The sequence below is a fragment of the Sphaerodactylus townsendi genome, linkage group LG06 (assembly GCF_021028975.2).
Source record: "Sphaerodactylus townsendi isolate TG3544 linkage group LG06, MPM_Stown_v2.3, whole genome shotgun sequence".
In the NCBI taxonomy this organism is placed as follows: Eukaryota; Metazoa; Chordata; class Lepidosauria; order Squamata; family Sphaerodactylidae; genus Sphaerodactylus; species Sphaerodactylus townsendi.
Window position 1 is genome coordinate 76030409 of NC_059430.1, and position 27081 is coordinate 76057489.

Below are 27081 nucleotides of genomic sequence, written 5' to 3' on the forward strand. Positions count from 1 at the left end.
TAGGATGGAAATGCTTCGATGGCAGTTCTCATGAACAGTGTCATGGAGGAGAAAAAAAATCTGGCTTGCCTTGAGTTTGGAAATTCTATCACTTCTCGCCTTGGGTATAAACTTTTGACATGCTCTGCACATTGAAACATTATGCCCTTCTCTGAGACAAAACAGGCACAAAACATGTTCATCCAACTGCGGGAGTTTAGCATTACACCCAGTGTATTTTTTTGAACAGGCTGCTCTGAGCCAGATTTGATTTGTGTCCCAATCCCACCACAATTAAGAGGATGGATAGGAAAGTGCATGCAACATGGACAAATAAAGCCAAAAGGAGAACACTTTCCTGAGAAAAAGTGACAAAGAACGATAAGGTAGCTGCTGAGACAACCTATTCAATAGTGGAGAAGTAGTAACTGAGGGGAAGGGGCGTCACAGTGTCACTACACATGACCATTTTGGAGATACAACAGCACTGATGGGCTGCACCCGACCCCCAGAAGTAAAGCTAAAGGAAAAACTTCTGGTAACAGATCTGTGCATGCACAAACCCAGTGTGTGCCTGCACAAAAAACTAAAAATGATCAGGTATTTATCAAATATCCAAAGGTACAAGCAATACAAAACTCCAATGGAGTTTAAAACATCAACATTGCCTCCAAAATAGAATGGACAGATTATAATTAGATATATCTAGAACTTACAATGAATTGCACTGAGGACAAAGAAGTTTAACAGACTGATAAAGCTTCTTGGGTTCAAATTTTCTCAGCTTAGCTCTGATGCGATATTGTTGAGGAACTCTGCTATTCAAAATAGTATTCACTGTTGTCACATCAAAATGCTGATGATCAGTTAGCACTGAAAAACAATAAAATACCCACAAATAATTTGTAGACTATAAACAAAATAGGCAAAGTGGGAAAGAAAGATCACCACATATGTTAATATAAAAACAATCATTTCTCCAACCTTAAATCTTGGAATAAACAAAGTTTTAAACACAACAATATTTCAAATATTCATTCAATGATCACCTGGCTATCTTTCTAAAAAACTACAGTTTGAATTCAAATCAATCTTTAATATCTTCTCCTTCTTTCCCCTGCTCTATTTGCTGTCTAAAAAGCTGCTACCCTTGAAGATGATCCATAACAGAAAGAAGAAACTAAGTAGAAGCTGCCCCTCACTTTTGCATGAGCTGTAGTTCTGTTCACAATAGAAAGACATTTTCTACTGATATCCATCATTCTGCACCCCAGGCTGTTCCAAACCTTCAAGTGTCACTCTGGGGCAGGGGACAGGGGGAGGGCATAGGAGACTGGAGGAAGAATGGAAGCAGTCAAGATTCCTTCTGGAAACTCAGTTTGCTGCGATCTGAAGGTCTGTCTTGCTTAGAAACTAACACATACATTTACAAGGAATAGACTGTGTCACCTCTCCCATTTCAACTGTAGGAGACAGAGAGTGAAGTTAGCCTGAAGGAAAATCTCAGCATGCCTGCTTCAAATGTACAATTAAACAAAACAGTTATAGACTTCTATCTGTGATACATCTCTGAAGATGCCAGCCAGATGCAGGCGAAACGTTAGGAACAAGATCTACCAGACTATAGCCACACAGCCCAGAAAACCCACAACAACCAGTTGAATCTGGCTGTGAAAGCCTTCGACAAGAAGTAGACCATTACAGAAGCTTAGGTCAGAGGGAGTGAACCTATGGCACTCTAGATAAAGAGTGGACTGAGCTATCACCCCTGCCAGCATTGCCAATTGGCCATGCTGGCAGGGGCTGATGGGAATTGTAGTCCATAACATCTGGAGTGCCAAAGGTTCGCCACCACTGGCTTATAAGATTAAAAAAAGTTGTTTTGGCCTACCATCCAAAAGAAAACACACTAGGCACCAGACAAGCCTCAAGGAGAAGGTTGTCCCAAAGTAAAGAGCCACCACAGAAACTGTTCTGACTCTGTAATCATTTGACTCACCTCTGAAGGTAGGATCACAGAGAGGCGGGACTGAAAGAAGATGTTAATTGGTAGGCTGGGCAATATAGAGGACACAGTCCTTCAGATAGAAATGATTTCATGCATGCTGATTTGTACAAATGAGCACCAAAACTGAGAATCCTACCTGTAACTGATAACTGTTGGTATCCCTCTGAACAGGATCCTACTTAAAAGAAAAGAGAAATTAATTCCCATTTCTTTGATAACATTTTTGTATGAGCAGAAATCCATGCAACAAAAAGATACAAATTTAACATCCTGATTTTAAAATATTTTGACTTAAAATGACAAGCTAAAATAGACAAAAATAGGACAAAAATTGAGAGAAATCCTATGCTTGAAAAGTGACATCCAAAAACATTAATTACAGATAGCTTTTCTGCTTTTCACTATTTAGATATAATTATTATTTTTTATTCTTACATGTAAGATATGAATCTTCAGGTTCCTGACAAGTAGGGCTTTCTGAACTTGCATATTCTCTCAAATCCACAGACTCCAGGAATCTGAGAGATGGGGAAAATAACTGCTTGAAATGAAATTAATAAAGAAACCTGAAGTAAACAAGGAAGTTCATGCCTGTCTCCATGCAGGCTATTAAAAGAACAGATTAAATCATTCTAATTTGTCCATCGATGTGATGAATCAAACAGAGATAAACTCTGGTCAAGCTGCAGTGCCAACCTTGTCCCCAAATTCTATATTGTCATAATTCAAAAGTTAAACTTTGGAATTAAAATGCCCAGTGATTGCTATGATCCAAGAAGGGGTATGTGTGGTGTGACCCCTATGCCAGTGTCTGATAGAAGCACTTAGGCAGGAGCTGGGGAACTGAAACCTGAAAGTTTCCCTACCACCCCGCCACTTCTGTGTCACAAGAGGCAACGCCAGCGAGGAGACATTCTTGGGGACGGGGCTAATTTTAGCTCGTTCTCACAGGAATTTGCCTGGGAACACTTACTTTCAGCAGAACAGACTTACACCACCAAAGTGTGTTGTAAATCATATTCTTCTATGGGCTTTCCTGAGAGATAAAGGAGTTTTTCTGTCTCCCCTGGCACCTGCGCTGCTGACTGCCCCTTCAGAGGCAACACCACATCTTTGTCCCTGGCCACCACTCTACTGTAAGGCTGCTATAGAGCTGGGAAGTTTGAAACATGGGAATTTTCTGTGATGTCCTGGAATAAGTCTTAACATAGGAAATATCTGGCTAGCTGAGGCACTATATTCTGGATTTCGGCAATGGGTGCTAATGGCTCACTTTGCATCAAATTTGCATTTTGAAATCTTGAGAAAGGGTTATGGATTACACAAAATAGCTGCACAAAATGATGGAAGGTTCTAAGCCTAGTGTCCTCCTATGATGGAGACAGCTGGTTGTGAATAGGTGTTCTCTGCCAATGCAAATGCAATGCCTCCTGGACCCTTCTGAAGTAATTCCTGCTACAAGGAGGCAAAGGAAATCTGGGATCAGTTGTTTATGGCAGAAGGCATGAATCCTACCAAGGGCTTCTTAAGTCACAGCTTAGTCTTTCAGTCACTATGATGTACCAGCTAGAAATTTAGCCTTTGTCATTTCACCTGTGGTGAACTTCATACTTAACTTTCTTGTTAAGACAAAGGAGAAATTGTGAAAAGAAAGTGCATCAAAATCAGAAGATTTCAACCTCTGAGAACTCTTCAGTCAACACTACAGGCATTTCATTCGGCAGTAAAGGCTAAATATTAGTACTACACAAAAACACACGATTTGTATTATCAAATGCCAGCTGTCTTAATTATTTACTGACGCCTTTAGTTCTTTCACATCTCTGTGGTTTTCTGGAAGGACTGTAATCCCACGGCCATAACCAGTACCCCCATGAAGATGGAACTGTATATATGAAACTTCAGACTTCTCTTCAAGACGTTGGGTTTTTGCATGTAAACTGTACATTCTGATGAAGCTTCCAACCTTAAAAAAATCAGAACATAAAATTAACAAGATGTCTAGTTTTTATTTTTAACCTAGAAAAATCCTACTCACTCTAGACAGGCAAAGAGAATTTACAGATTTTATAGTGGTGTGTAGGGATGTGTGATATCCAGTCTGAAAATATATCTGAAAAAATACTTTTTTGAAATTTTTGAGATATATTCCAGATATGGACACACATTAGAGAATTTTGATCAATACCAGAGAGAAAGCTAGGCCTCCTCAGGAAAAGTTGGCAACCCCTGCGAGTGGCACCATGATTACAATCCTACATGCAGATTGCTTAAAATTGTATTGATGGGACTTAAGCAGACTGCAGCACTGCAAATAACATTTAAAATGGGACTACTGCTTTGGAAGTGTTAATATCTGCTTTCTTGTGCTACAGAAGTCTACCTTTTTCCAATAGTATATTGACCAATTTTAGCGTACAAGTAAGGGGGAAATCTATTAAGGCTTTTAAAACCACATTCTAAAGTTAAGAAAACAGCTGAAAACAAAGCTGTATACTGTATAAACAGATATCAGACATAGCCAGTGTAACTTCATGAGATTCATAGCTTTCAACTCCACAAAACAACCCTTTACCAGTAAAGACATTCAGGGCACACAGGTTATCTTTTCTGCAAATCCTTGCTGTGCCAAAGTTACATTTGCAAAAAATGGCAACACAATATTAGACCACTTACCACTTTAACAAAAGCAATGTGGTAAAACTTTATTTAGAAAATATATGAAACTATGATATATTAGATAATTGTTTCTTTAAAAACGCACATCCACATCAAAATTAAGCAGCATAAAACTGTAGACAAAAATCAGACTGCAAAATCTACAGAAAGAGATCTCACAACACACTGGCCCTTTCCGCACGGAGGCGGAAGGGCTTGGGTCGGCGTTGCTAACGCCGACGGTCCATGCGGACGGTCCCAGAAAGAACCGGGAAGACGCCGCTGCTGGGCGCTGTCGCCCGGTCGACTTACCTGCTCTCCAGCCCTCCAGCGCGTCGCCGGGGCCTGGGGGCACGCCTCCCCTGCCCTGCGCGCCTGCTTCCACGTCGCAGAGCGGGGGGCGTGTCCCCAGGCCCCGGCGACGCGCTGGAGAGCAGGTAAGTGAAGGAGGAAGGGGGGGGGGGAAGCGCCTGGAAGCCACTGCCGTTCACACGGCAGCGGCTTCCAGCCGGCGTTTCCAAAAAACCACGCTGGGGAAGCGTGGTTTGGAAACGCCGGCTTGGCGCCGGTCGGGCGGCGCGAGGGCGGCGCGGCTGCGAAGCAGCTGCGCCCCCTGTGCGAATGGCGGCCTGGGGATGGCGTTTTTGCCGTCCCCAGGCTGCCATATTCTGCCCATGCGGAAAGGGCCACTATGTTTAGATGTTCAGGTGCACAGTGATTGTATCTTTTCCTTGCGAAACTGATCTCTTCACTTATAGATGCCCAGGTTACAATAGTTCTGAGTCAAGATATATGAATTTCGTTGAACTCAGATTTGTTCTAATACAGTAGTTCAACTATTTTAATGCAGTTTTACTGATATTTGATGCCACTATTTTGATTTTTTGGATGTTTTTCCTGAATTGCTTTAGTTTTGATTTTAAATTCTTTGTATGCTACCATGAACACTATTTAGTGAAAAGGCAAGGAACACGCAATCTAAATAGACAAAGATGCCTTTATAGCATATTTAAAGTTTATAAAATCCTGCTAAATGCAGAAAATCAGTAATCTTAAAAAAAGATTTCATAAAATCAAGTCTGCAATCCTACCTGAGCAAGTGCCACTGAACTGATGGAACTGACTTCTGAGTAAATAAGCACAGGTTATAGGAACATTGAGAGAGATTAGCAGGAAAATATTATAGCTACTACATGTTGAAAAATTAGTTTTGCTATGACTCATTTACCTCTAAGCAGGTAAAAGCAAATGTAATTTACCTTCCAACAACAATAATATATAAGTGAAATTAGCAGTGCAGTATCAATATTTTCCTTGTGATGGCAGCATTGCACATTGTTACTGTGCTGAATGGTAGACAGAAAATGTTAATACGTATGTACAAATATATATGTATGTACACTCTGTATGTGTGTGTATATATATGTGTGTGTGTGTGTTGATACTTAATGTTAATATATGTTAATACTTAAAATATATACATTAATACTTAAGAGTCCATAAAAGTGTAGGTTGGATCCAATGACAGAAAGGTAGACTATATCCCACATCTCTTACACCACTGCTTGTGGACAAGCTGTTTTTACATATAAAATTTCGTAGGCATCTTTGTCCTTCTTGAATGCTTTACTCAAATAGAACATATTCTGATTTAGTTTCCCTTTTCTTTTGCATCACTCTAACATAACATACGCCAATCAGTCTGTGACTGGGAGACATGCAGCCAATAGAACAAAAACAGATGCCCTTTTGGCATTTTACATCAGTAATAATCCAGCAATCTTTTTTTTTGAGGGGGGGGGGCTTAAGAAAATGTTAGAGATAATATGGTGAATAAGGAGTATATTTATATACATGGTGATCATGCCCTGTGACTCATATGTTTAAGAAACACTGTCAAGCTGACAGTATTTCAGATAAACACACACACAAATGAACCTCAACTTCAGTCCTTCAGATCAAGCTACGAGCCAAGTAATTTTTAATATCCTCCTACTAATAAGACACTGGGCAACTAGAAAGCTAGCAAACTTGGCTATCATCTGAGCTAGAACCAACCAACCTACCCACCCTGCCCCATGGGAGTATACTCAAAAATGACATCCCCCACATGCAATCTGAAATAGTGCAGTCTACTTCACCACCATGCTACTATCTCAGACAAGGTCTCTGATCATCATTCACTGATCTTTCTCAACCCCATCAGAGTCCTCCAAAGAGTGCAGCATACTGAGAGTGTCTCTTATCCCATGCTACATAGGAAAAATTGCAACTCAGATCCTACCATTTCAGTGCCCCCTCGTCACCTGCTGAGGATTTGGTCCTCTGCTATAGAACATTTTTCTCTGCCGTGAGATGCCTTTGGGTTTATTCAAACATACTGCTGCTGTCACATGAATAAAAAGAAGTTCTTAGTGTTGAAGGAACATGCTCTGCAACAGAGGACCACCTCTACAAATGAAAATAATGTTGCGTGAACAGAAGCAAGTCTTATATCCAAGCCTATGGGGTGACAGCCCTACTTTATTCCTGCAAAGATTATACTGTTACTATACAGAAAAGATATCTCAGACCTTGCAAAGATGGATTTACTTCCTGATGCCCGTCTCAGTGCTTGGTGGGAACTCGCTAGTCAAATATCCATATTGTGCTTTGGAAGATTAGAAGTAGAACCAGTGCACATGGCAGCAGAAAAACACTAACTGGGAAAAAAGCTCAGTTACCACTTGTTGTGGATGGGTATAGTCTCCATGTTAAAATGTCCCTTAACTGATCAATGATTTCCTAAATACCGATGGAACTACAAAATGAGCTGCAGAGGACCCAGCCAGGTTGAACATGAAGAATTGGAAAGTGCCTATGAGAAGGCAGCATCAATGAATAACCAACTAGTTATGACTTTGTTGGATGAAATGAGAGTTTATCAACTTGGCCTCCATCCTGGGTTTGGTACTGAAACTCTCTTGGTCACGTTAGTTGGTTTCTTGTTCTGGAAAATGGATGAGTAACTCATCCTTGTCATTTCTCCTGAGCCTCACTGCTTTCCACAAAGATATCCTTACAGACTGTTTTTCTAGAATTGGGCTTAGAGAAGTTGTCTTAAATAATCCTGAAAGGGGAGTGGGATGAAGTGTTCAAATGTTCTTGTTTTCCTGATTCCTCATGACCGCCCCCATCTCCCTGTAAAATATGCATTATTGGTAAGACTGCATTACATCCCATCAACATGCATAAATACGTATCACAGATTTCACTTACAGTAGAACTGTATGGTGTATATAAATCATAGCATGAAAGTATACAGAACCAATACACTTCAAGTGACAGTTTAGGTTAGCTTTACAGGCTTTAGTTATAGCTACAGTTAATTTATTTCTGTAGTATATCTTGACAGTTAATTTTTAGTAACTAGTAAGTACGGTACTAAAAATCATGGCTCTTTTCATAAAATGTAAATTACAGTAGCTTGCATTCAGTGAAGCAAATATTTTTATAAGTACAGCTACATAAATGATCTCTAAAGGACTGCACAATTGACACATGAATGCTCCTCATCTCCCAAATCTAAAGTTGTCTTAGCACTATTGTAAAATACATTATGTAACCATGAAGGCAGATCTCCAGTTTAAGGGATTCTAGTGTTTGAGTATTCTGTCATTTTAACACCCTAACGTTATATTTACTACAGAATCAGAATCATTTGTCCAATTGCAATGATACTTGACATGAAGAATTTATCTGGGAAGGAATATAATTTGGTCAGAGAAATTTGATGAAGTGAGGTTATAAAATCAAAGTTGAAGTTTCCTTTGATACCACTTTTTAAAATGCATCCCAAGTCAACAATTTTTCCTTAGAAGGTTTATATAATATTAAGAACACTGTTTTTATTTATTCAGAAAACTCATATGCCATCTTTCCAGAATCCTACCTTGGGACAGCTCCCAAAATAAAATATGTGAAAGTCATAACAACAAGATAAAAATATCATAGCCACAGAAATATGCCATATAACAATGTAAAGTGTAAAACTACATATGACATCACTCCATAAAACAACCTCAGGTTAAAAGAAAAAGATTGAAAATTAACAAAGATTGAAAAAAAGATTGAAAATTAACAAAGAAACCTGACTTGGTGCTTAAAAGAGACTGAATTAGGCACCTGGCAATCCTTGAGGGGGACAGCACTGCAGAGGGGCTGTGTCACCACTAAAAAAGTACCATGTCTGGTCACTGTAGGCTGGACAGTAGGGGAGGAAGCAATACTTCAAGTACTTTGGCCAGGGCCTTAAAGATAAGAACCAGCTCTTTGAATTGTGCCCAGAAATAGATGGATAATCAGTGCCGATATTTCAGCACAATCCCTGTATCTATCTTCAACCAGTCTGGCATTTTGGATCAACTAAACTTTCCAGACAATCTTCCTGTAAATGTGGACAGGTGAAGAGGGCAAAATTGTCTACTGCCATCAAGTGTTTCCCACTTCTTTTCCTTGTAGGTACCGTATGTTGTTTATATATGTACTTTTTCAATTATATAAATCCATATTATGATTTATATTTGTATACGATTAGACTTTTATGGTTTGTTAGTAGTTAAGAGAATTTTAGATATAGTAAGTAGGCAGAAACTCTTCTATGCTATGTTCATATAATATGGAAAGTAGTAAATAGCTAAAACAGAAAAAAATGCTTCTGACCTACTGCTTCAACCTATATTATCTGAATGTAAATAAATTCTGCCTGCACCAACTAAGCTTGCATAAATAGAAAACTACTTACGTAAAGTGAAAAGTGATTATGCAGATAAGCAATGATTTATTATTCTGCAGTTGAACATTTGCAGGAGCCAATACAACTGTGCCATGATCAGAAAACACATGCAACGACCAAAAATGGGGATCTCCACAGCTTTCTCAAACCTGTGGGCTCTTTTGAAATTTAAAGAACACACAGTGGTCACCCCCATAAAATGGCTACCACAGGTGTTTGGCCAGTCTCAAAACAGCAGCCCTAAAAGCCAAACCAATCACAAAACATTAGAAGGTTTGCTCACTATTAGGTTATCAGCCTATGGATTTAAAAGCTTGAGGGTAGACCTCTGCCAATACTGTAATTTCAAAATGACTTTTTGAATTAGATCTATCTACCTCAAGTATGCAAGCTCAAAGGGTATGTTCCCCTCTTTACTCAGGTATTTTGTAGTCAAAAGAAGAAGAAAAGTTTGGATTTAAACCCCACCTTTCTCTCCTGTAAGGATATTCAAGGCAGCTTACAAACTCCTTTCCTTTCCATTAGGAACAAGTTCTACTAGACCACAGCCACACAGCTCGGAAAACCCACAACAACCATCCTTTATCTTCCTCAGCGCACAACAAATACCCTGTGAGGTAGGTAGGGCTGAGACCCTTCTACTTATACATACTTTTTATCTATGCTGCAGCTATAGAATAGCTTTCACACTAACTCAGCTAAATACAATTCCATCTCAGTTGTTAAAAGGCTGTTATAGTTACTCCGATAGGACATGCTTTGCACATTGGAGCACTGCCTTCTAGAATATAGCTGATTCATGCATGTAAGGAAGACATTTATTTGCAAAGAGTTACTTATGCATCTACTGGTGACAAATGGAAATTTTTGCTTGCTGGGTCAGAGCCTAGAATAACCTTATCAAGTGCAAAAAAATTCTAGAAAATGATAGAAAATACATGATTATATCTCAGGAAATTTTATTGTGATTTAGCTTACGGTTTCTAGACCAATAGAGTAAAGTTAAAGTAAAGTAAAAAAAAAAAAGAAGGTAACAAGCCAAGCACACAGTCTATGAGAACTCCTGTTTCCAAATGAGGGCTTCCTGTAGGCCCAAAGTACATGATTTTTGCATTAAGTCACCCCAAATCACCATCATATCACAGCTCATCCCCTTGGCCACATGTCTGAACACAACAATCACGAATCCCATGCTCTGTGGAACTGTAGTGGCACAAAAACCTGCTTTAAAACATGGATCCTCGTGATTTTTGCACTGTCAATCCCAAAACACCATCACATTACAGTCTGAGCCCTTAACCACATGTCTGAACACAACAATCATGCATCCCACACTCCATGGTGCCGCAATGGCACAAAAATGAAGTGGGAAATGTGCGGTGGGACTTGCTGTTATGCCCAGCTGTCTCTGTGGTAGAGATTTCAAAGGGGAGGGGCTCTGCTGGGAGTATTGCTCTGGGTAGGGGCACCAAATTTCCCACAGGGCTGCTGGTGTGTCTCCTGAAAGGAACCAGCACCCAACTTTGCTGAAGTTTGTATGGGAGGGGCAAATGCTGTGGGCATCTGATTGAAGGTGAACCTGATGCCCACAGAACGAATGCCCAGCCATCCAAACTTCAGCAAAGTTGGGTGCTGGTTCCTTTCAGGAGACACATCAGCAGCCCTGAGGAAATAGGTGCTCCTATCCAGAACAAGACCCCTCCCTCCAGAGCCCCCAATAAAATCTCCAGCACAGAGCCAGCTGGGCATAACAGCAAGCCCCACTGAAATCAATGGTGGGGAAAAACCATTAATTTTTCCCACCATAGAACTTACTGAAGAGCTTGATATTCTGTGCACTGAAGGGGCTACATTCCAGCCAATGGGGAATTTCTGGTGGGTTCTGTGGGGTGCACATTTTTAAAGCTAGTGGCACCAAAATATCAGGGTATCTTCTGGAGACTCTCTTGATGACACCACCCAGGTTTGGGCAGTGGGAGATGGGCCCTACCTTTTGGGGGGTCTATAAAATTGAACTGCCACAAGCAAAGGACACCAAACCCGGCTGGTGTCATCAAGAGAGTCTCCTGAAGATACCCTGAAAATTTTGTGCTTCTACCTTGAAAAATGTGAAGCCTGTTTACACACCCAGAAATCCCCACTGGCTGCAATTGAGCCCAGGTACTTCAGAGCATACAATCTGGGGAAATTCTGGGGGTGCCTTTCAGGAGTTTTTAAAGCTATCAGCACCAAAATGTCAGGGTATCATCTGGAGATGCTCTGGATGATACCACCCGAGTTTGATAAAGTTTGGTTCTGGGGGTCCAAAGTTATGGACCCTCAAAGGGGTAGCCCCCATCTCCTGTTAGCTCCCATTGGAAACAATGATGGATGGGGAACCCTCTGAACCAAATGTCACCAAACCTGGGTGGTATCATCAGGAGAGTCTTCAGAAGATACCTGGAAATTTTGGTGTCGCTAGCTTTAGAAATGCGCCCCTGCAGGCCGGAACCCAAAAAACCCCAATTTTTTTTAAAAAATGATATTCATCTTATTCGGGCATTCAGATAATTTTATGCCCGAATAAACCCGAATCCAAATTTTGCAGAATATTTTCGATATTGCTCAACCCTAGTCATCACTACCATAAAATAAATAGCCCCTTTTATCAGTAACAAATAAAAGACTGACATAACTAACTTTATATGCACTAAAGGTGATAATATCAGTAAAAAGTAATTCAATAAAATTAAAGTTTTGCATAATATTCATTACAGCACATGACAAATTGTTTGTGGCCTAAAGACTGCAATGCGATATTTAAAAAATTACATTCACCATAATCCAACTTCCCCTTGATTTTTGCTACTTTATGCTTTCTTGTTCACTGCTGTATTTTCAAATAAATATCACTTTAAATGTAAAATTAGACATTCAGTTTATCTACAGAGTTTGAAACCAACTTCTTGGTATCAAGATAGCACAAAAGTATATCTGTACATTAAGCCATTGATTCCAAACTCTACCTATTACTGTAAAATGGAAATGATGATATTGAAAAAGATATCCTAGCACTTGATCAGCAATTTACATGGGAATGCAATCCCAAAGCAGTTTCAGAGGCAGAGACTTCTGCGAAAAATGGAGCACTTGATTGCATCTACATACTTGTCACTAAAATCACCTCCTTCAGGAGAGGCCCTTGTTCAATAACAAAAAAGTGCACTGAAGTTAAGAAATACTCTGCAACCTTCAATGGAATTGTGTACTGAAAAGCTAAGGTATGCTTTTACAGCCTGGGAAGTTGTTGGCATGCAAGCCTATAGCAAGACAGAAGGCCTGTTTCTGAGCTGCGCTCTAACAGTCACTCTTCTATTGGTGTCACAGGCAGTTCAAACTAAGATGGAAGCCAAATCTTAATTCTGGACAGACTTTGATACTAAAAGAGGGGCCTCTGCTTGCAACATTCCTCCCTGCACCATTTCCCTAATCAACTATGCATAGCAGTGAGCATTTCCCTTTCTTCAGCCTTTGCCATTGGAATCTGGATAATAAAGGTCACAGCCCTGGGAAGAAACATCTGTTTTCCAGACCACAAAGAATATACAAACGTTTCTCAGTCTTAAGACAATCAGCTTTCCTGAGTCCTTTCTTACCTAGATGACTGAATCACACCCTTTCTGCTAACTACCAGAGAACGATCAAACCTTAGTCTGAATTGGAATACCCCAAGTTGTAAATTCATCAACTCTACCTAAAATCTAATTTAAAAAACTGGACTCTCCCTGGCTCTATATAAGGGCATGACAATCCTTGCAGTTTTATTATCAACTCCTTTCCCAATTATCCCCAGCACAGAGTTTGCCTTTTTCACAGCTGCCATGCATTGAGTTGACATTCCCATGGAACTATCAACTAAGACGCCCAAATCCCTTTCCTGGTCTGTGACTGATAGCACTGACCCTTGTAGCGTGTATGTGAAGTTTGGATTTTTTGCCCTATGTGCATCACTTTGCATTTTGCTACATTGAACTGCATTTGCCATTTCTTAGCCCAATCACCTAATTTATCAAGGTCCGCTTGGAGCTCTTCGCAATCCTTTGTGGTTCTCACCACCCTACATATTTTGGTATCATCTGCAAAATTGGCCACCATGCTACTCCACCCTACTTCCAGTGGTCATTTTAGTGAATAGAAGTTAAGAGCACTGGTCCCAAAACGACTATCCTTGGGGGAACACCGCACTCCCTACATCTCTCCATTGCTGAGGAACTTCCCATTTATACCCCACCCTTTGTTTCCCTCTCAAGTTTGCTCAACCAGTGTTTAATCAGCATAGGAGGACTTCCCCCCTCTTCATTATTTCTTGCGTTTTTCTCAACAGTCTCTGGTGAGGAACTTTGTCAAAAGCCTTTTGGAAAACTGCAAGTGAGATAATGTCCCACTGGTTCCCCCTTATCTACATGCGCTCGTTTACACCCTCAAAGCAACTCTTAGTAGAATTTGTAGAAGGCGACAGGACTTGCCTCTGCAAAAAAATCATGCTGACTCTTTCTCAGCAGGTCTTGCTTTTCTACATGTTTAATAATTTTATCTTTAATGATAGATTCTACTAATTTACCAGAAACAGATTTCAAACTGACTGGACTGTAATTTCCCGGGTCCCCCCTAGATCCTTTCTTAAAGATTGGTGTGACATTGGCCATCTTCCAGTCTTCAGAGATGGAGGCAGATTTCAGGGATAAGTTGCATATTAAAGGAGTGAGAACATCAGCAATTTCATTGCTTGAGTCTCTTTAAGAACTCTTGGATGAATGTAATCTAGCCCAAATGGGGATTTGGTAGGCATTTAGTTTATCAATGGCTGCCATGAACTTCTTCCTTGTCTACCACTATCTTTGCCAATTCCTCGGATTCAATTCCCCTCCTAAGAAGCTTTCGCTTTGGTTCAGGTGCAGGAATTTTCTCACCTCCTCTTGGGTGAAGACAGATGCAAAGAATTCATTCAGCTTCTCTGCAACCTCCCTGTCATCTTTTAGAACACCTTTCGTTCCTTCATCATCTAATGGGCCTACCGCTTCCCTAGCTGGCTTCCTGCTTTTGATGTACTTGAAGAACTGTTTGTTGCTGGTCTTGATGTTCGCAGCCATGTGTTCCTCATAATCCTTTTTTGCCTCCCTTACAGCTATCTTGCTTCTCTTTTGCCACCATTTGTGTTCTCTCTGGTATTCTTCATCAGTTAAGTTGGACTTCCATTTTCTAAAAGACATCTTTTTTCCCCTAATAATTTCTTCAACCTCCCTTGTTAACCATGGTGGCTTTCTTTTGGACTGGGCGCTGCCTTTCCTAACCTGCGGAACACATTCCTTCCTATCTATTGTACCTTCTCTTCCTATCAAAAAGATCTCTGGTATAACTTCCAACTTGTTCTGGGACAGTGGACAGGACAGGGAGGACACACAGTTTTAATCTTTTGAAAAACTGCCTCAACAGTTGATGGAAAAGTGGTCTCATGTCAGAAATGGAAGCAAAGGACCTGCCCTCTCCAACAACCCCCACAGCATCCAGATAGTGTAGCAGAGAAAAGCATGCATATTATTTATTTATTTGTTTCATTTATACCCTGTTTTTTCCTATAATAGGGAGCCCAAATCAATTTCTACCATTCTTCTCTTACCCTCACAACTACCCTGTGAGGAATGTTAGGCAGTGAATGTGTAATTTGTCCAAAGTAATCCAGTGAGCTTCCACAACAGAGTGAGGATTGAACCTTAGACCTCCACATCCAAGTCTGAAACTAACTGCAACATTATACTGACTTTTGTGGGGTGGCTGTGTCACCACTGGGCCTGGGCCTGCCATATAATATATATTCATTTCAAAATCCTCCCCGACACTGCTCCCTTATGCAATACTGGCAGAAACCTAGGCTGTAAAGGTGGTAACACTATTGTGATCAGATAGCAACGGCCACTGATGGAATTTATTTTTGTTTTAAGCTACAGGTGATACTTTGATTGTTTGGGGACTGTATGCCCAGGGCATACAGAAGTCATGCGGCTCTTTGGGTTGATGGTAATTATGAATGCAGCTCTCTGTGAGCCACAGAGTCATACAATTCTATGGCAAACACTGCCATATAATATATATTCATTTCAAAATTACGTTAGAAGCTCCAGCACAACACAATACAATGTCAATAAAGTAAAACATAGTTTAACCCACTAATAATTTAACTTATTCTATTGGGAAGAACAGATTTGGTGTGGACAGTTGTCTATTACGTATCATTAAAATTTATGAATCTCAAACTGCTATCTTTTGATACACCAATAAAATCTGATTTTATAGTGAAGTCTAGCTTTAATATGGCTTGGTATATACCCATTTAACAGCTACTGGTCTCTGCTGATATATTTCGTAGTTATCTTTTTATATGTTTTATTTGGAAGCAAGATGACACTATATGGTCAGGATCAAACATTTAGCTATACTGTGCTCTCTTGTCCTGTAAGAATTATCAGCGTTGTAGAGGAAGGGTACAATTGCATAATTTAGCAGTCACTAATGGCAGCTTTAACTGCCAATAGCCTTCTGTAGAATACAGAATATTTATTCTAAGGGAGATTACAAATTAAACTACAGTTTCTCCCATTTACAAGAAATCATTTATAATCACAGAAGACATCTTTTGTTTTGCATATGTTCACAAGTACATGCCACCACAAAACTGAGAACAAAGCTGCTTAATTAGGTGGGCCTCTTATTAATGGCAGATTAAAGCAATTAGTCTTTTCACTTGCTTTGTGGAATGTCCGGCTTCTCAGATTGGAGGAGGTTAATCATGGGAAAGTATATTATTTCAATAAATATAGACCCAAGCTTCTAGTGTTTCAGAGCCCACAAACAGAGAAGGAAAAAAAGAGAAACAAAAGAAAACAATTGCTGAGGTTTTCCATTACCTTCAGTGATTCTGCCATCTGTACATGGTTATCATATACTATAACATCCACAGTCAGATTTTTCAGTTGATTGATGAGAACTCTATCTCCTTCAAGATCATCTTCTTTGACACAAACTTTCACAGAAGGGAAGGGACATTTGGTACCATCCCACACCTACCAAAAAACAAAGTGAATTATATTTCCCCAAAGTGGCAATATAAAGATATCATAACTTTACTATTCTAGATCAGAGGTGCCCTACCTTTTTGAGTTTGTGGGCACATTTGGAATTCTGACATGGCCTGGTAGCTGCAGTAACAAAATGGCCACTGCAGGAAGCAAAGTCAGCTACAAAATGATTACCGCATCTTAACCTGAGTAACATGGCGGAGATCCTTGTGCTGTAGCAACAGTTGCTTCCAAAAGAATATTTAAAATATTCATAGCCAATTAGATCACCAATAATTAATCAGAAGCCTTGCTGGGCAAAAACCATATCTGATGCTACCCACTTCCTAAAAACACTTGATGGGAGCCAGAAAAGATGTTGGCAAGCACCACATTGGGAACCTCTGTTCTTGATTGAGGCTGTGATCCTCTGCATGTTTTCTTTGAAGCAGATTTAAATGAAGTCAATAGGTCTCATTTGCAAATAAATGTGCTTAGAATCATGCAGTAAGCTTACATTACAAAAAAACTTTAAAACAAATATTATTTAATTCTCTGATTTCTCTATAAAGAACTCTGTTTATAAACATATTAGAGTCTGCTAATATGAACTCAGCTGTTCTTCGAGGCACTTTTGTTCTGCTGCTTTTCTGAAAATGCCAATAATTGTTTATTAAACCAGGGATAGAAATCAGAAAACTACTGCTATTTAACTGAATCAATTGAACACATGAAGCTATCTTATCTTCAATGAGGTCAATGGTCCATATGGTTCACTACTAGACTGGCAGCAGTTTACCAGTCTCAAGTGAGGTCTTTCACATCACCTACTATCTGACTTTTTTTTGCTAAGGATTTAATTTGGGACTTTCTGCATGACAAGCAGATTCTATGGTCCCTCCCCTCTGTTCCAGTAATCCCAGAATGCTGGTGTAGGACTGTTACAAACAATATTTCAAGGCCACTCAACTGTCTGGGTCATTTTCAACATGAGATCCAATGAAATTCAGCATCAGGGGTCAAAAAGGTCTCTTAGTGAAAGGGCAGTACTGTGTGGGTCATTTTCTACATGAGAGCCTGTGACATTAAGAATCAGCGGTCAACAGTGTATCCTGGTGAAAGGGACGTACAGGGTGGTGTGCCAGCAGCTGGAAGGATACAACCTACAGATCGAAAGAGCTTTGATGTGTGTGGATTCAACTTTTTATATTTTCAATTCTTATCACAGACCCTTGGCTATTCCAGGAATTTTTCTTTAGGGATTTTGTGGAGCTCCAGAGCATCCTGATGCAGCATGGAAGCAAGTTGCCCCTTCAGAGCCCATCCTGAATGAAACCTAATACAGTGGTAATTAGACCACACATAATCTTTCAAAATACTTCTAAATATTTATCTCCTAGTTCACCATTGGTAAGGCCTGTTTTAAATGTTGTACTTCAAAACTTCATACCTGCTGTACAAAATTTCAATGTACTGGTTCAAACAAAATATGATAGAAATATTTAGCACTGGAACTTAACTGAACCAAGAAAACTAAGGTTTTAATCAGATTGCTTTTAGCCTGTTTGTGAACTGAAAATTAATAGATCAAGCCCCCCCTTCTTTATTGCCTCTGAGAGACATTTTTGCTATTGCTTCCTGCACATGTAATTTTTTTGTTTGTTTTTTGATGATAACAGTTACTGCATACTTGCCAGCTGCTTGTTTCCTCTTCTGTTTTTACATAATCCCTCTAATGGTAATTTATGTACATTTGAACAGCCAACAACTGCTAAATACAAATGGTATATAATATGACAGTAACTTAATAGACTGTTAGCAATTAGTATGATTTTTGTTTTACATGTTACATTCTTTTGTTTTTAAGAGCAGTGGGATGTAACTTATATTATTGAAACTGGCAAATGTATAAATTACACTGAACACCCAAGATGAGGAGACAGTAAACAAAAACAGGGGAAGGTGGATAACAGTGCCCATATCTAATACATGTTCCAATTTTGCAAAAAGTTTCTAATGAAAGTAGCCAGTAACACAAAGTTAACACTTCATAGACTAATGCTAAAACTTCACACATGGATCAAAAGTTTGCAGGATTCCCAGGATCCCACTGTGATTGCCAACAGTCTCTGAATTATGAACATCTGATATAACATGCATCAAAATATTTGGAGCTTAACAGTTAATATTTCTTAGGTTTTTTCTACTTTAACCGAAGCTAAAAAGGCACAGCCTCGCTAACCGTTTCTATGGAACCCACAAGTGAACTGAGTGTTGTATAAAGCCATCTCTTGCACGCCTCTCTTCTGTTTCATGGTAATGAGCAGAAAAGAGGTTGACAGTAGTAGTCATGCCTGTTTTCTTCTGTTTCTTTTTGGAGAGACACGTCATACATATATGGTTACCACGATACTTCACTGTTTGATGATTCATCAGTTAGCTAAGCCACACATCACATAGCACAGCTGAACTCCAGAACTATAGAATGAACACAGAACTCTGCATTACTCCAAGCACTTTGAAAAATGTGCAGATAAGAAACATTCTGGTACAGCTTTGGGCCGATATGCATTTTCCATGCACAGCATTCTATATGTACTGAACACATGAATGCCTCCTTACTGAATGCTTCTTAGTCCAGTCCTTGAGTGTGATATACTTTATATTTCTGATGACTGTAGAATACCTGGCGAACACAACTGATCATCTGCAACGCCACCACTGAAACCCTTCTCCTTTAACTTCAATACATGAGAAATAGTAATGTGATACAGAAAAAGATTAGGAGTGGCTGTCAGTAGGTGGCAGAATGGCATGCTTTGCTAGCGGAGGTTCTTCAAGTCAGTCCCTTGAACATCAGACAGCAGGAAAGAACTTTCTCTGCTAAGTCAGAATAGAAAATGCAGATCTAGATAGATTAAAACTTTATACGAAACCCCTGAATGCTGCTTACATGCTAGTTATAATTTGAAGATGAAGTCGATGATGATGAAAACACATATGTGTGAAAAGATCATCACTAAGAGAGAAAAATGCCTGATGCATAATGAAAAACAAGTTTGCTATGATGCATCTTGCCAATCTTCCAGAACAGAGTACATCCATAAAGGAGTACACAAAGCATCCATGGTTATACTGAAAACGGAGAACTCCTTTTAGCAACAACCATGCAGACCCAACAAACAGGTTCTACAAACTTACCCAAGTTTAAAAGGTGTACTGGGAATAAGCCACAGCAGATTTTAGTAGGGCTAGGAAAAGACCAGGAAATAAGATCCTGGGAGAGAAACTGTCAGTGGTAATTGTCAGTAGTGAAGTAGATGGGCTAACAGCTTGACTCAGCTTGATGTTTAAAGGGACACTCAGGGAATATTATCCAAGAACTGACTCTCATTTCACTTTTAATCCCACTTGTGACATACCCCCAGTCTGCTTTTTTACATTTTTGAAGCTTAAGAACTCACTTAGGGTGCTCTGTCAGCAATTGCTAAGAGGTTATCTCTAAAAACAAATGAAACTGGAAATGCAGCACATGCATCAGAACAGCTACTGCAGAAGTATCAGGTCCCCTTGCCTCATCACAGTTAGGATGCTAGTGTGGAAAAAATAAATGTCTGACACAGCTGTTAATAAGAAGCCAGCTCAGTATTATTCTTTCCCTTTATTGTAGGGGCTTGCAACTGAATCACATTCAGTATCATACTGCGCCGCTTCCGCAGCAGGTTTTCTGGAGCGCGCTCCATCGCCGGGCAAAGAATTCTGCCGGCATGGAGGCGGAGGCCGTTCGCATGCAAGCATGCAGGCGGCCTCCAGAGAGGCCGGCAGACGGCAGGCGGCTCCAAGACGGAGTTGTTCGTTTACCTTGCGCAATTTCAGCCGCCGTTCGTTGGAAGGCTAGCCCCTGCCGACCGCTGCCCTCTGACCTCCAGGGGTCAGAGGACAGCTGGCGGGGGCATCGACGGCCAGCAGGCCGCATCTACGGGACACAGTGAGTGAACGGGGAAGTGGAAATAGGTGTTCCCGGCGGTGCTGTTTGCACCGCGCCGCCGGGAACACGCTGTTGAAGGAAAAACAACCCTTTAAAGTGTTGGTTAGCCAGGGCGGCTTTGACGCCTCTGGGGAGAGGGAGGATTCAGGTCGGCGCCACGCTGCGCGCAGTGCAGCGCCGCCAGGCGTAATATCGGCTCCTGGGACGGGCGTTTATCCCATCCCCAGGGCGCCATTAATGGGCCGTGCGGAAACGGCCATATATACTCCTGTCGGCGAGTTCTGGTTCCGGTTTGAAGCGAGAGGCTGCGTGGTGATGAGCTCCATCCAAGGCCAGATGAATTTCTTTTTAAAATTCTTTTAAACTTTAACTTAAAAGGGAAAAACTCCCTCAAATATATCTCAAAGCGTTTTAGTCTATTAACGAAAAGAAAACAACTCCCTAGACATTCATTACAGTAGATAAGAAGAAAAAAGCGGCCGATCATGGGACGTAAGAAGCGCCAGAGAGATGCAGAGGAAAATACTCCCCCAACAGCCAAACAGCTCAAAATTGCTGATTTTTATAACACCCAAGTCCCTACTGCAAATCGCTTTTCGGCTCCAACTGTACCAGACGATGAAAGAGGGGAAGATAAGGTCATTAAGGAGGCAAGTCGACAGGGTGACCCTACAAATAACACAGAAGAGACGAAAAACACTACAAAAGGAAGAGAAACTCCACTGACGGTATCAGAGTTATCAGACCAGCTAGACTGTACTAATTTATTACACCTCACTGCCAGGACAGTGGAGCACATCCACAAGGAGTTGAGGATGTTAAACTCTAAATTAGACGCAGTCATCAAGGAGCAGGAAAATAAAGGGCGCATAGAATGTGAAGTAACCTTTGGTAAAGCACCCTTAAAGGAGCCTACCCTCCTATTTCCTAAAATAGAAAACCCCTGCCACCTGGTGCTTGTCTGCAATAAAGTCTGCCTAGAAATTTCTCAATATAGAGGAACAACACCATACTGGAATTCTATGCAGCTTGCTAAAAGACACCTGCAAACATTATTAAACAGAGACGGGAGAAAACTAGACCTCAAATCAGTGGAAATACTGAATCCCAGCTACTATCCAACAAGAGTCATCTTAGGCTTCCATTCTGATCTCATTCCTACCATGCTAATGCGTTTGAGGTCAAAACTAGCAACAAAAGGCATCTCTCCAACACGAGTGTTCATAAATGACACTATATCTCCCCTGGTTTTGAGAGTTAAACATACTCAACACAGAAACCATCCATCCAGTACCAAACCACACCTAGTTAAGTATGTACATAAAACAGACACAAAACAGAAGCAACAGAGCCTGGGAAATGTAATAGAGCTAGAGGGAGAAACTCAAGATCTGACCCTGGAAAAAGATCTCAGAGACTCGTTCCTTGCTCTTCCCGATCCAGAGCAACTGGAAATTATAAAGAGGCTGGAAACACTGAAGTGTGACCTAATTAAGAGCAAAAAGTGCCAAACTGAGACTCTGCAGCCAACACAGGACCCAAGAGACCTCCTGTACACAAAAGCACCAACCAGCCCAGAATCGCTGCCACTGTTATTGTCTCCTAAAGGGCAAAAAGACATGGACGAGGCCCCTCAGACTCTACACCAAGTGCAGAGGGTCGAGGTAACCCACGAAATAGAGCTGGACTCACATCTCTCTGGAGCCCTATCCTATAATCTATTCAGTGAGAAGGTTGGGACCACATGGGCTCAGGAGCTTGCTGAGTACAATACACAGACTATGATTAAGAGCTTCTCGAAGGAACCAAATCTGAGTGATCTCTCGCCAGAGAAAATGGAGTCTAGACAAAGCACAATACAAGGAAAAAATGGCAGTATCTTCATGGATCACCAGGGAACTCTGAACCAAATTACATCAGATTGACTAAGGGCCCCATGTCCAAATTCACTATCTATTCTCTCGTGGAACGTTGCAGGATGGCATAGATGTTTGGCATACTCAATGGACCTTCCCTTTTTTAGACGAAATTTTGACATCATTGCACTTCAGGAGACTTGGATGACGGAGCAGCTGGAACTAGATGGTTACTCCGCCCTCTCAGTACAGGCTGTACGAGGGAAAGGCCCAGGAAGAGCCAAGGGAGGACTGGGCATCTTAATTTCCTCTACACTTAAGGTCCATTATAAGGAACTCCCTCCCCTATTTCAACTTGCAATGCAGTTCAATGTAGCAAAATGTAAAGTGATGCACATAGGGGCAAAAAATCCAAACTTCACATACACGCTACAGGGGTCAGTGCTATCAGTCACAGACCAGGAAAGGGATTTAGGCGTCTTAGTTGATAGTTCCATGGGAATGTCAACTCAATGCATGGCAGCTGTGAAAAAGGCAAACTCTATGCTGGGGATCATTAGAAAAGGAATTGAGAATAAAACTGCAAAGATTGTCATGCCCTTTATATAAAGCAGTGGTGCGACCGCACTTGGAGTACTGTGTCCAGTTCTGGTCACCGCATCTCAAAAAGGATATTGAGGAGATAGAAAAAGTGCAGAGAAGGGCAACAAGGATGATTGAGGGACTGGAGCACCTTCCCTATGAGGAGAGGCTGCAGCGTTTGGGACTCTTTAGTTTGGAGAGGAGGCGGCTGAGGGGGGATATGATTGAAGTCTACAAAATTATGCATGGGGTAGAAAATGTTGACAGAGAGACATTTTTCTCTCTTTCTCACAATACTAGAACCAGGGGACATTCACTGAAAATGCTGGGGGGAAGAATTAGGACTAATAAAAGGAAACACTTCTTCATGCAACGTGTGATTGGTGTTTGGAACATGTTGCCAAGAGGGAGTGGGTGATGGCCACTAACCCGGGATAGCTTTAAAAGGGGCTTGGACAGATTTTATGGAGGAGAAGTTGATTTTATGGCCACCAATCTTGATCCCTCTTTGATCTGAGATTGCAAATGCCTTAACAGACCAGGGTGATCGGGAGCAACAGCCTAGAAGGCCATTGCGTTCACATCCTACATGTGAGCTCCCAAAGGCACCTGGTGGGCCACTGCGAGTAGCAGAGAGCTGGACTAGATGGACTTTGGTCTGATCCAGCTGGCTTGTTCTTATGTTCTTATGTTCTTATGACTATACTCCTGTCCATCTAGTAAAACTTAATAGAAAATCAAATAAAACTTAGTATTGCAGATGAAACAAAATTATTTGTTGGCATCCTCCGAATGTCTGCAAACTAATACAAGGACCATACAATAATAGACCTTCGCTGGTTTGACAGCAAACAGTGAATATTGTATTGATATTATATTCACACTTATTTTATGTGAAGATTTTGCTGTGCATCCATTTATTTGCATTTTAGCAGGAACATTGGAAAAAAAGTTCAACGATTAGTTTAAACAGAGTTCCCTTATAAAGTATTGAAAATAACAACCTGAATAGGAATCATCATTGCAGCTTCAATAAAGTAATCAAGCAGCATTTGTTACATCTATATATATAAAAAGCTAACAGTGTTTTTGTTGATGACAGTATACCTCAGTAACTGCTGGGCCAATTCCTCTGAAAATTCCCAGCCACTATAGTCAGCCAGGCGAGAGTGTTTTTAGATGTTCACATACCTGAAATTTCACACCTGGCCCAGGTAAAATGCCTTTTTCCATTTCCCTTGGTGAAGGACCACCATGCAGCTGTCTGTGTGTAACTGGGTCACCCTTTAGAACAAGTGTTCGCTGCTGCTTAGAATTTTCACTCAGATGACCAGATAGGAGCAGTGGAAACAGTACATAGGCAGTAACTCGAGTGGAAGTGAAACACATACACACACATACACATGAGGGAGGGGGAAGGGAGGGAGGGGTGGCATGCAAGGGAAGAGAAGTGAGAGAGGGGAGAGAGTGAGGGGCGACATGCAAGGGAGGGGAGGCAGGGGACCCAGCATCTTGATATGACCTACCCACCCTAGCAGAGGGAAAGGGAAGGGAAGGAGGGGGAGGGGTGGCAAGCAAGGGAAGAGAAGTGAGGGAGGGAAGAGAGTGAGGGGCGACATGCAAGGGATGGGAGGGAGGGACCAGGCACCCTAGATTGCCTGAATACTGCAGTTACAGTTAAGAAAACCAGGCACGCATTACTCAGGAGTAAGCTCGGTACAGCAACTTTGACATACTTTGAATGGCTGCGTCGCGCCCCTCAGAGGGTTTCCTCAGAAGCGACACCCATTGCCACCAACCAAACTTACTCCCAGGTAAAGGATCATGACCAGCCAGCCTAGATGTGTGGGAGGGGTGCCTTTCCATTCCTCCCCCCCAAGGAATGCGGGCACACACATCAATGACATCGCACAGTATATGTGTTTGCATGAGCACATACTGCTGGCCTCTGCAATTGATTTGCTGCTACTGTTCCTTTTCCATTTCACCACAATAAGCCACAGCAACGCGTGGCTGGGCCCCACTAGTCTCTATTAAAATATGGCTAATGATAATTGCTGGAAGGCAGCAACACAGAGATGGAAATTAGTTAAATGCCCAGTGAACAAGTGATTATCAGAGATGACCCTGAAACATTTGGGGACAAACACCACCACCCCCAATCATATGTATTATGTATTACTATGAGTAAAATACATATTCCTTTTTAGCAAATTGATGTTATGAATTACTTTTCAAAAACTGTTACTTTACAGCAGGAGACTTTGCATTTTGTTTATCTGCTGAAGTATAGATCTTCCTATATATTTATCCATAATTAAGGAAGAACAAGCTGAAGAAATAGAAAAGGAAACACTTATATAGAAAACATTTTAGAAAAAGGATACCTTCCCCAAGAAAATAATGATCTTTAGAAGACAGGAAAATATATGTGTACAAGGATCATGTATCAACCTTGTGACACAAATGCACAAGATAACACTTTTAAACATATATGATCACTTTTGTTCTGAGATTTCAGAAAGACTGACATTTAGAAATTTTTATACCCTGCTTTTCTCTACCTTTATGGAGTCTCAAAGCAGCTTAGTGTCACCTTCCTATTCTTCCCCTCAGCAGGAACCTTGTGAGATAGATGGGGCTGAGAGAGTTCTGAGAGAACGGTGACTAGTCCAAGGTCATTCAGGCTTCATGTGGAGGAGTGGGGAATCAAATCTGGTTATAGTTTTTTACTCTTAACCACTATGCCATACTGGCTCTCCTGAGAACTCGAAGGACTCTTGAATTCCACAACCAAACAGTTGTATTCAAAAGAAGTATATCAACCCCTAACAGAAGAGCATAAATAAGGCCTATGAGCAACATTTTTTTTTGCTGTGAAGTCATGACTGACTTTTTTGATATGTCACAACTGTAGTGCTTTCAAGGCAAGAGACAGTCAGAGGTGGTTTGCCGTGGCCTGTCTCCAGGTCATGCTCCTGGAATTCTTTGGAGGTCTCCCATCCAAATACTTGCCACAGCTAAACAGAGCTTATAATACTGTCTAACATCTTTTTAACATGTTCATCTCAGCCATCTGGCACTGATCATACAGATCCAATCTCTACATTCTCACCATTCGTGTTTGCCACTGTGTTCCTTGCAAAAAAAAAACTAATCTAAATTTTTTCCAAGACTTGAGCTTGGAAGTAAGATATGCAAAAAACACTGCATATGTGCAAAATCTGTATAATCACAACGTTTAAATTTTCACAGTAAAAATACAAGGTGCTGTGGTGAACTCCACAGAAAAATAGAGGTGTAAAAATGCAAGTCAGGCTGTGGGACAAAGTGATATCACAACAGAGTGGGGAAAAATTTCCTAGGAATAAGAAAGCACCCTGACGGGCGGCACCGCTAGCTGACTCAGAGGTATCTCTCTGAGGGGAAAACTTTTGTGAACTTTTTGAATTTAGATACCTGTGAGTTAACATCAAGTCCCTTTACTGCATGCATTAAACATTTCCTCTGATGGGATTTCTGTCAGGGAGTGGATCTGACTGGAAATACACTGATTTCAGTGCGTTCCAAGGGCAGACAATACACAGAAAGTAGAACTGAGAGTTTTATTTAGTGGTCAAAGCTGGTGGAATAGTAGTGAGGCTTTCCAGAGGTGACCATAAATCAGAGAGTTCCCTCACAATTTATGTGAGGTGGTTAGCTAATGGTGTCAAGGCTGTATGCGTACTGTGTGTAAGTATGCGTACTGTGTGAAAGAGTCCTAGCCTGTTAGAACTCAAAGTCATTATGAATCCATTAGCCAGTAACATCTAACTGAACCATCTTGAAGTACCTCTCGTAACTGAAAAAAATTATAGAACTTGATTAAGAACTATGCCTGTGACAAACTGATATTTGAATATAGTTACGTCTTTCCTGATTTCTAATCATTAGAAATATCTCCTGATTTTATCTAATTTGTTCCACATTTTTAACTTGTGTTTACTGAACTTGCCACAGTTCTCTGGTGTCTTGAAAAGGGGGATTTGCCATAAGGGAAAAACAAGCTCCCTTCACCTTTCTGGAGTTCCTAAGGCTGAGCAGATGAGCTTTAAACACTTCATATGCTACCTCAAAACAGCTCAGTCACAGAAAAGGTGGGGAAA

General features: G+C 40.8%; 1 protein-coding gene across 3 annotated transcripts in view; it reads right to left on the reverse strand.

The window, feature by feature from the left end:
* Window positions 1-27081, reverse strand: part of POT1 (protection of telomeres 1) — a 113156-nt gene that overhangs the window by 41053 nt on the left and 45022 nt on the right. For all 3 annotated transcript variants that reach the window (XR_007244802.1, XM_048500104.1, XM_048500103.1), the window contains exons 9-13: window positions 16361-16516; window positions 3790-3953; window positions 2423-2505; window positions 2124-2165; window positions 696-852 (exon numbers count right to left, since the gene is read on the reverse strand). Coding sequence is in view for 2 of the 3 variants with exons in the window: in XM_048500104.1 (XP_048356061.1) it covers window positions 696-852; window positions 2124-2165; window positions 2423-2505; window positions 3790-3953; window positions 16361-16516 (602 nt within the window). In the remaining variant the exon portion in view is untranslated. The remainder of the gene's footprint in view (window positions 1-695; window positions 853-2123; window positions 2166-2422; window positions 2506-3789; window positions 3954-16360; window positions 16517-27081) is intronic.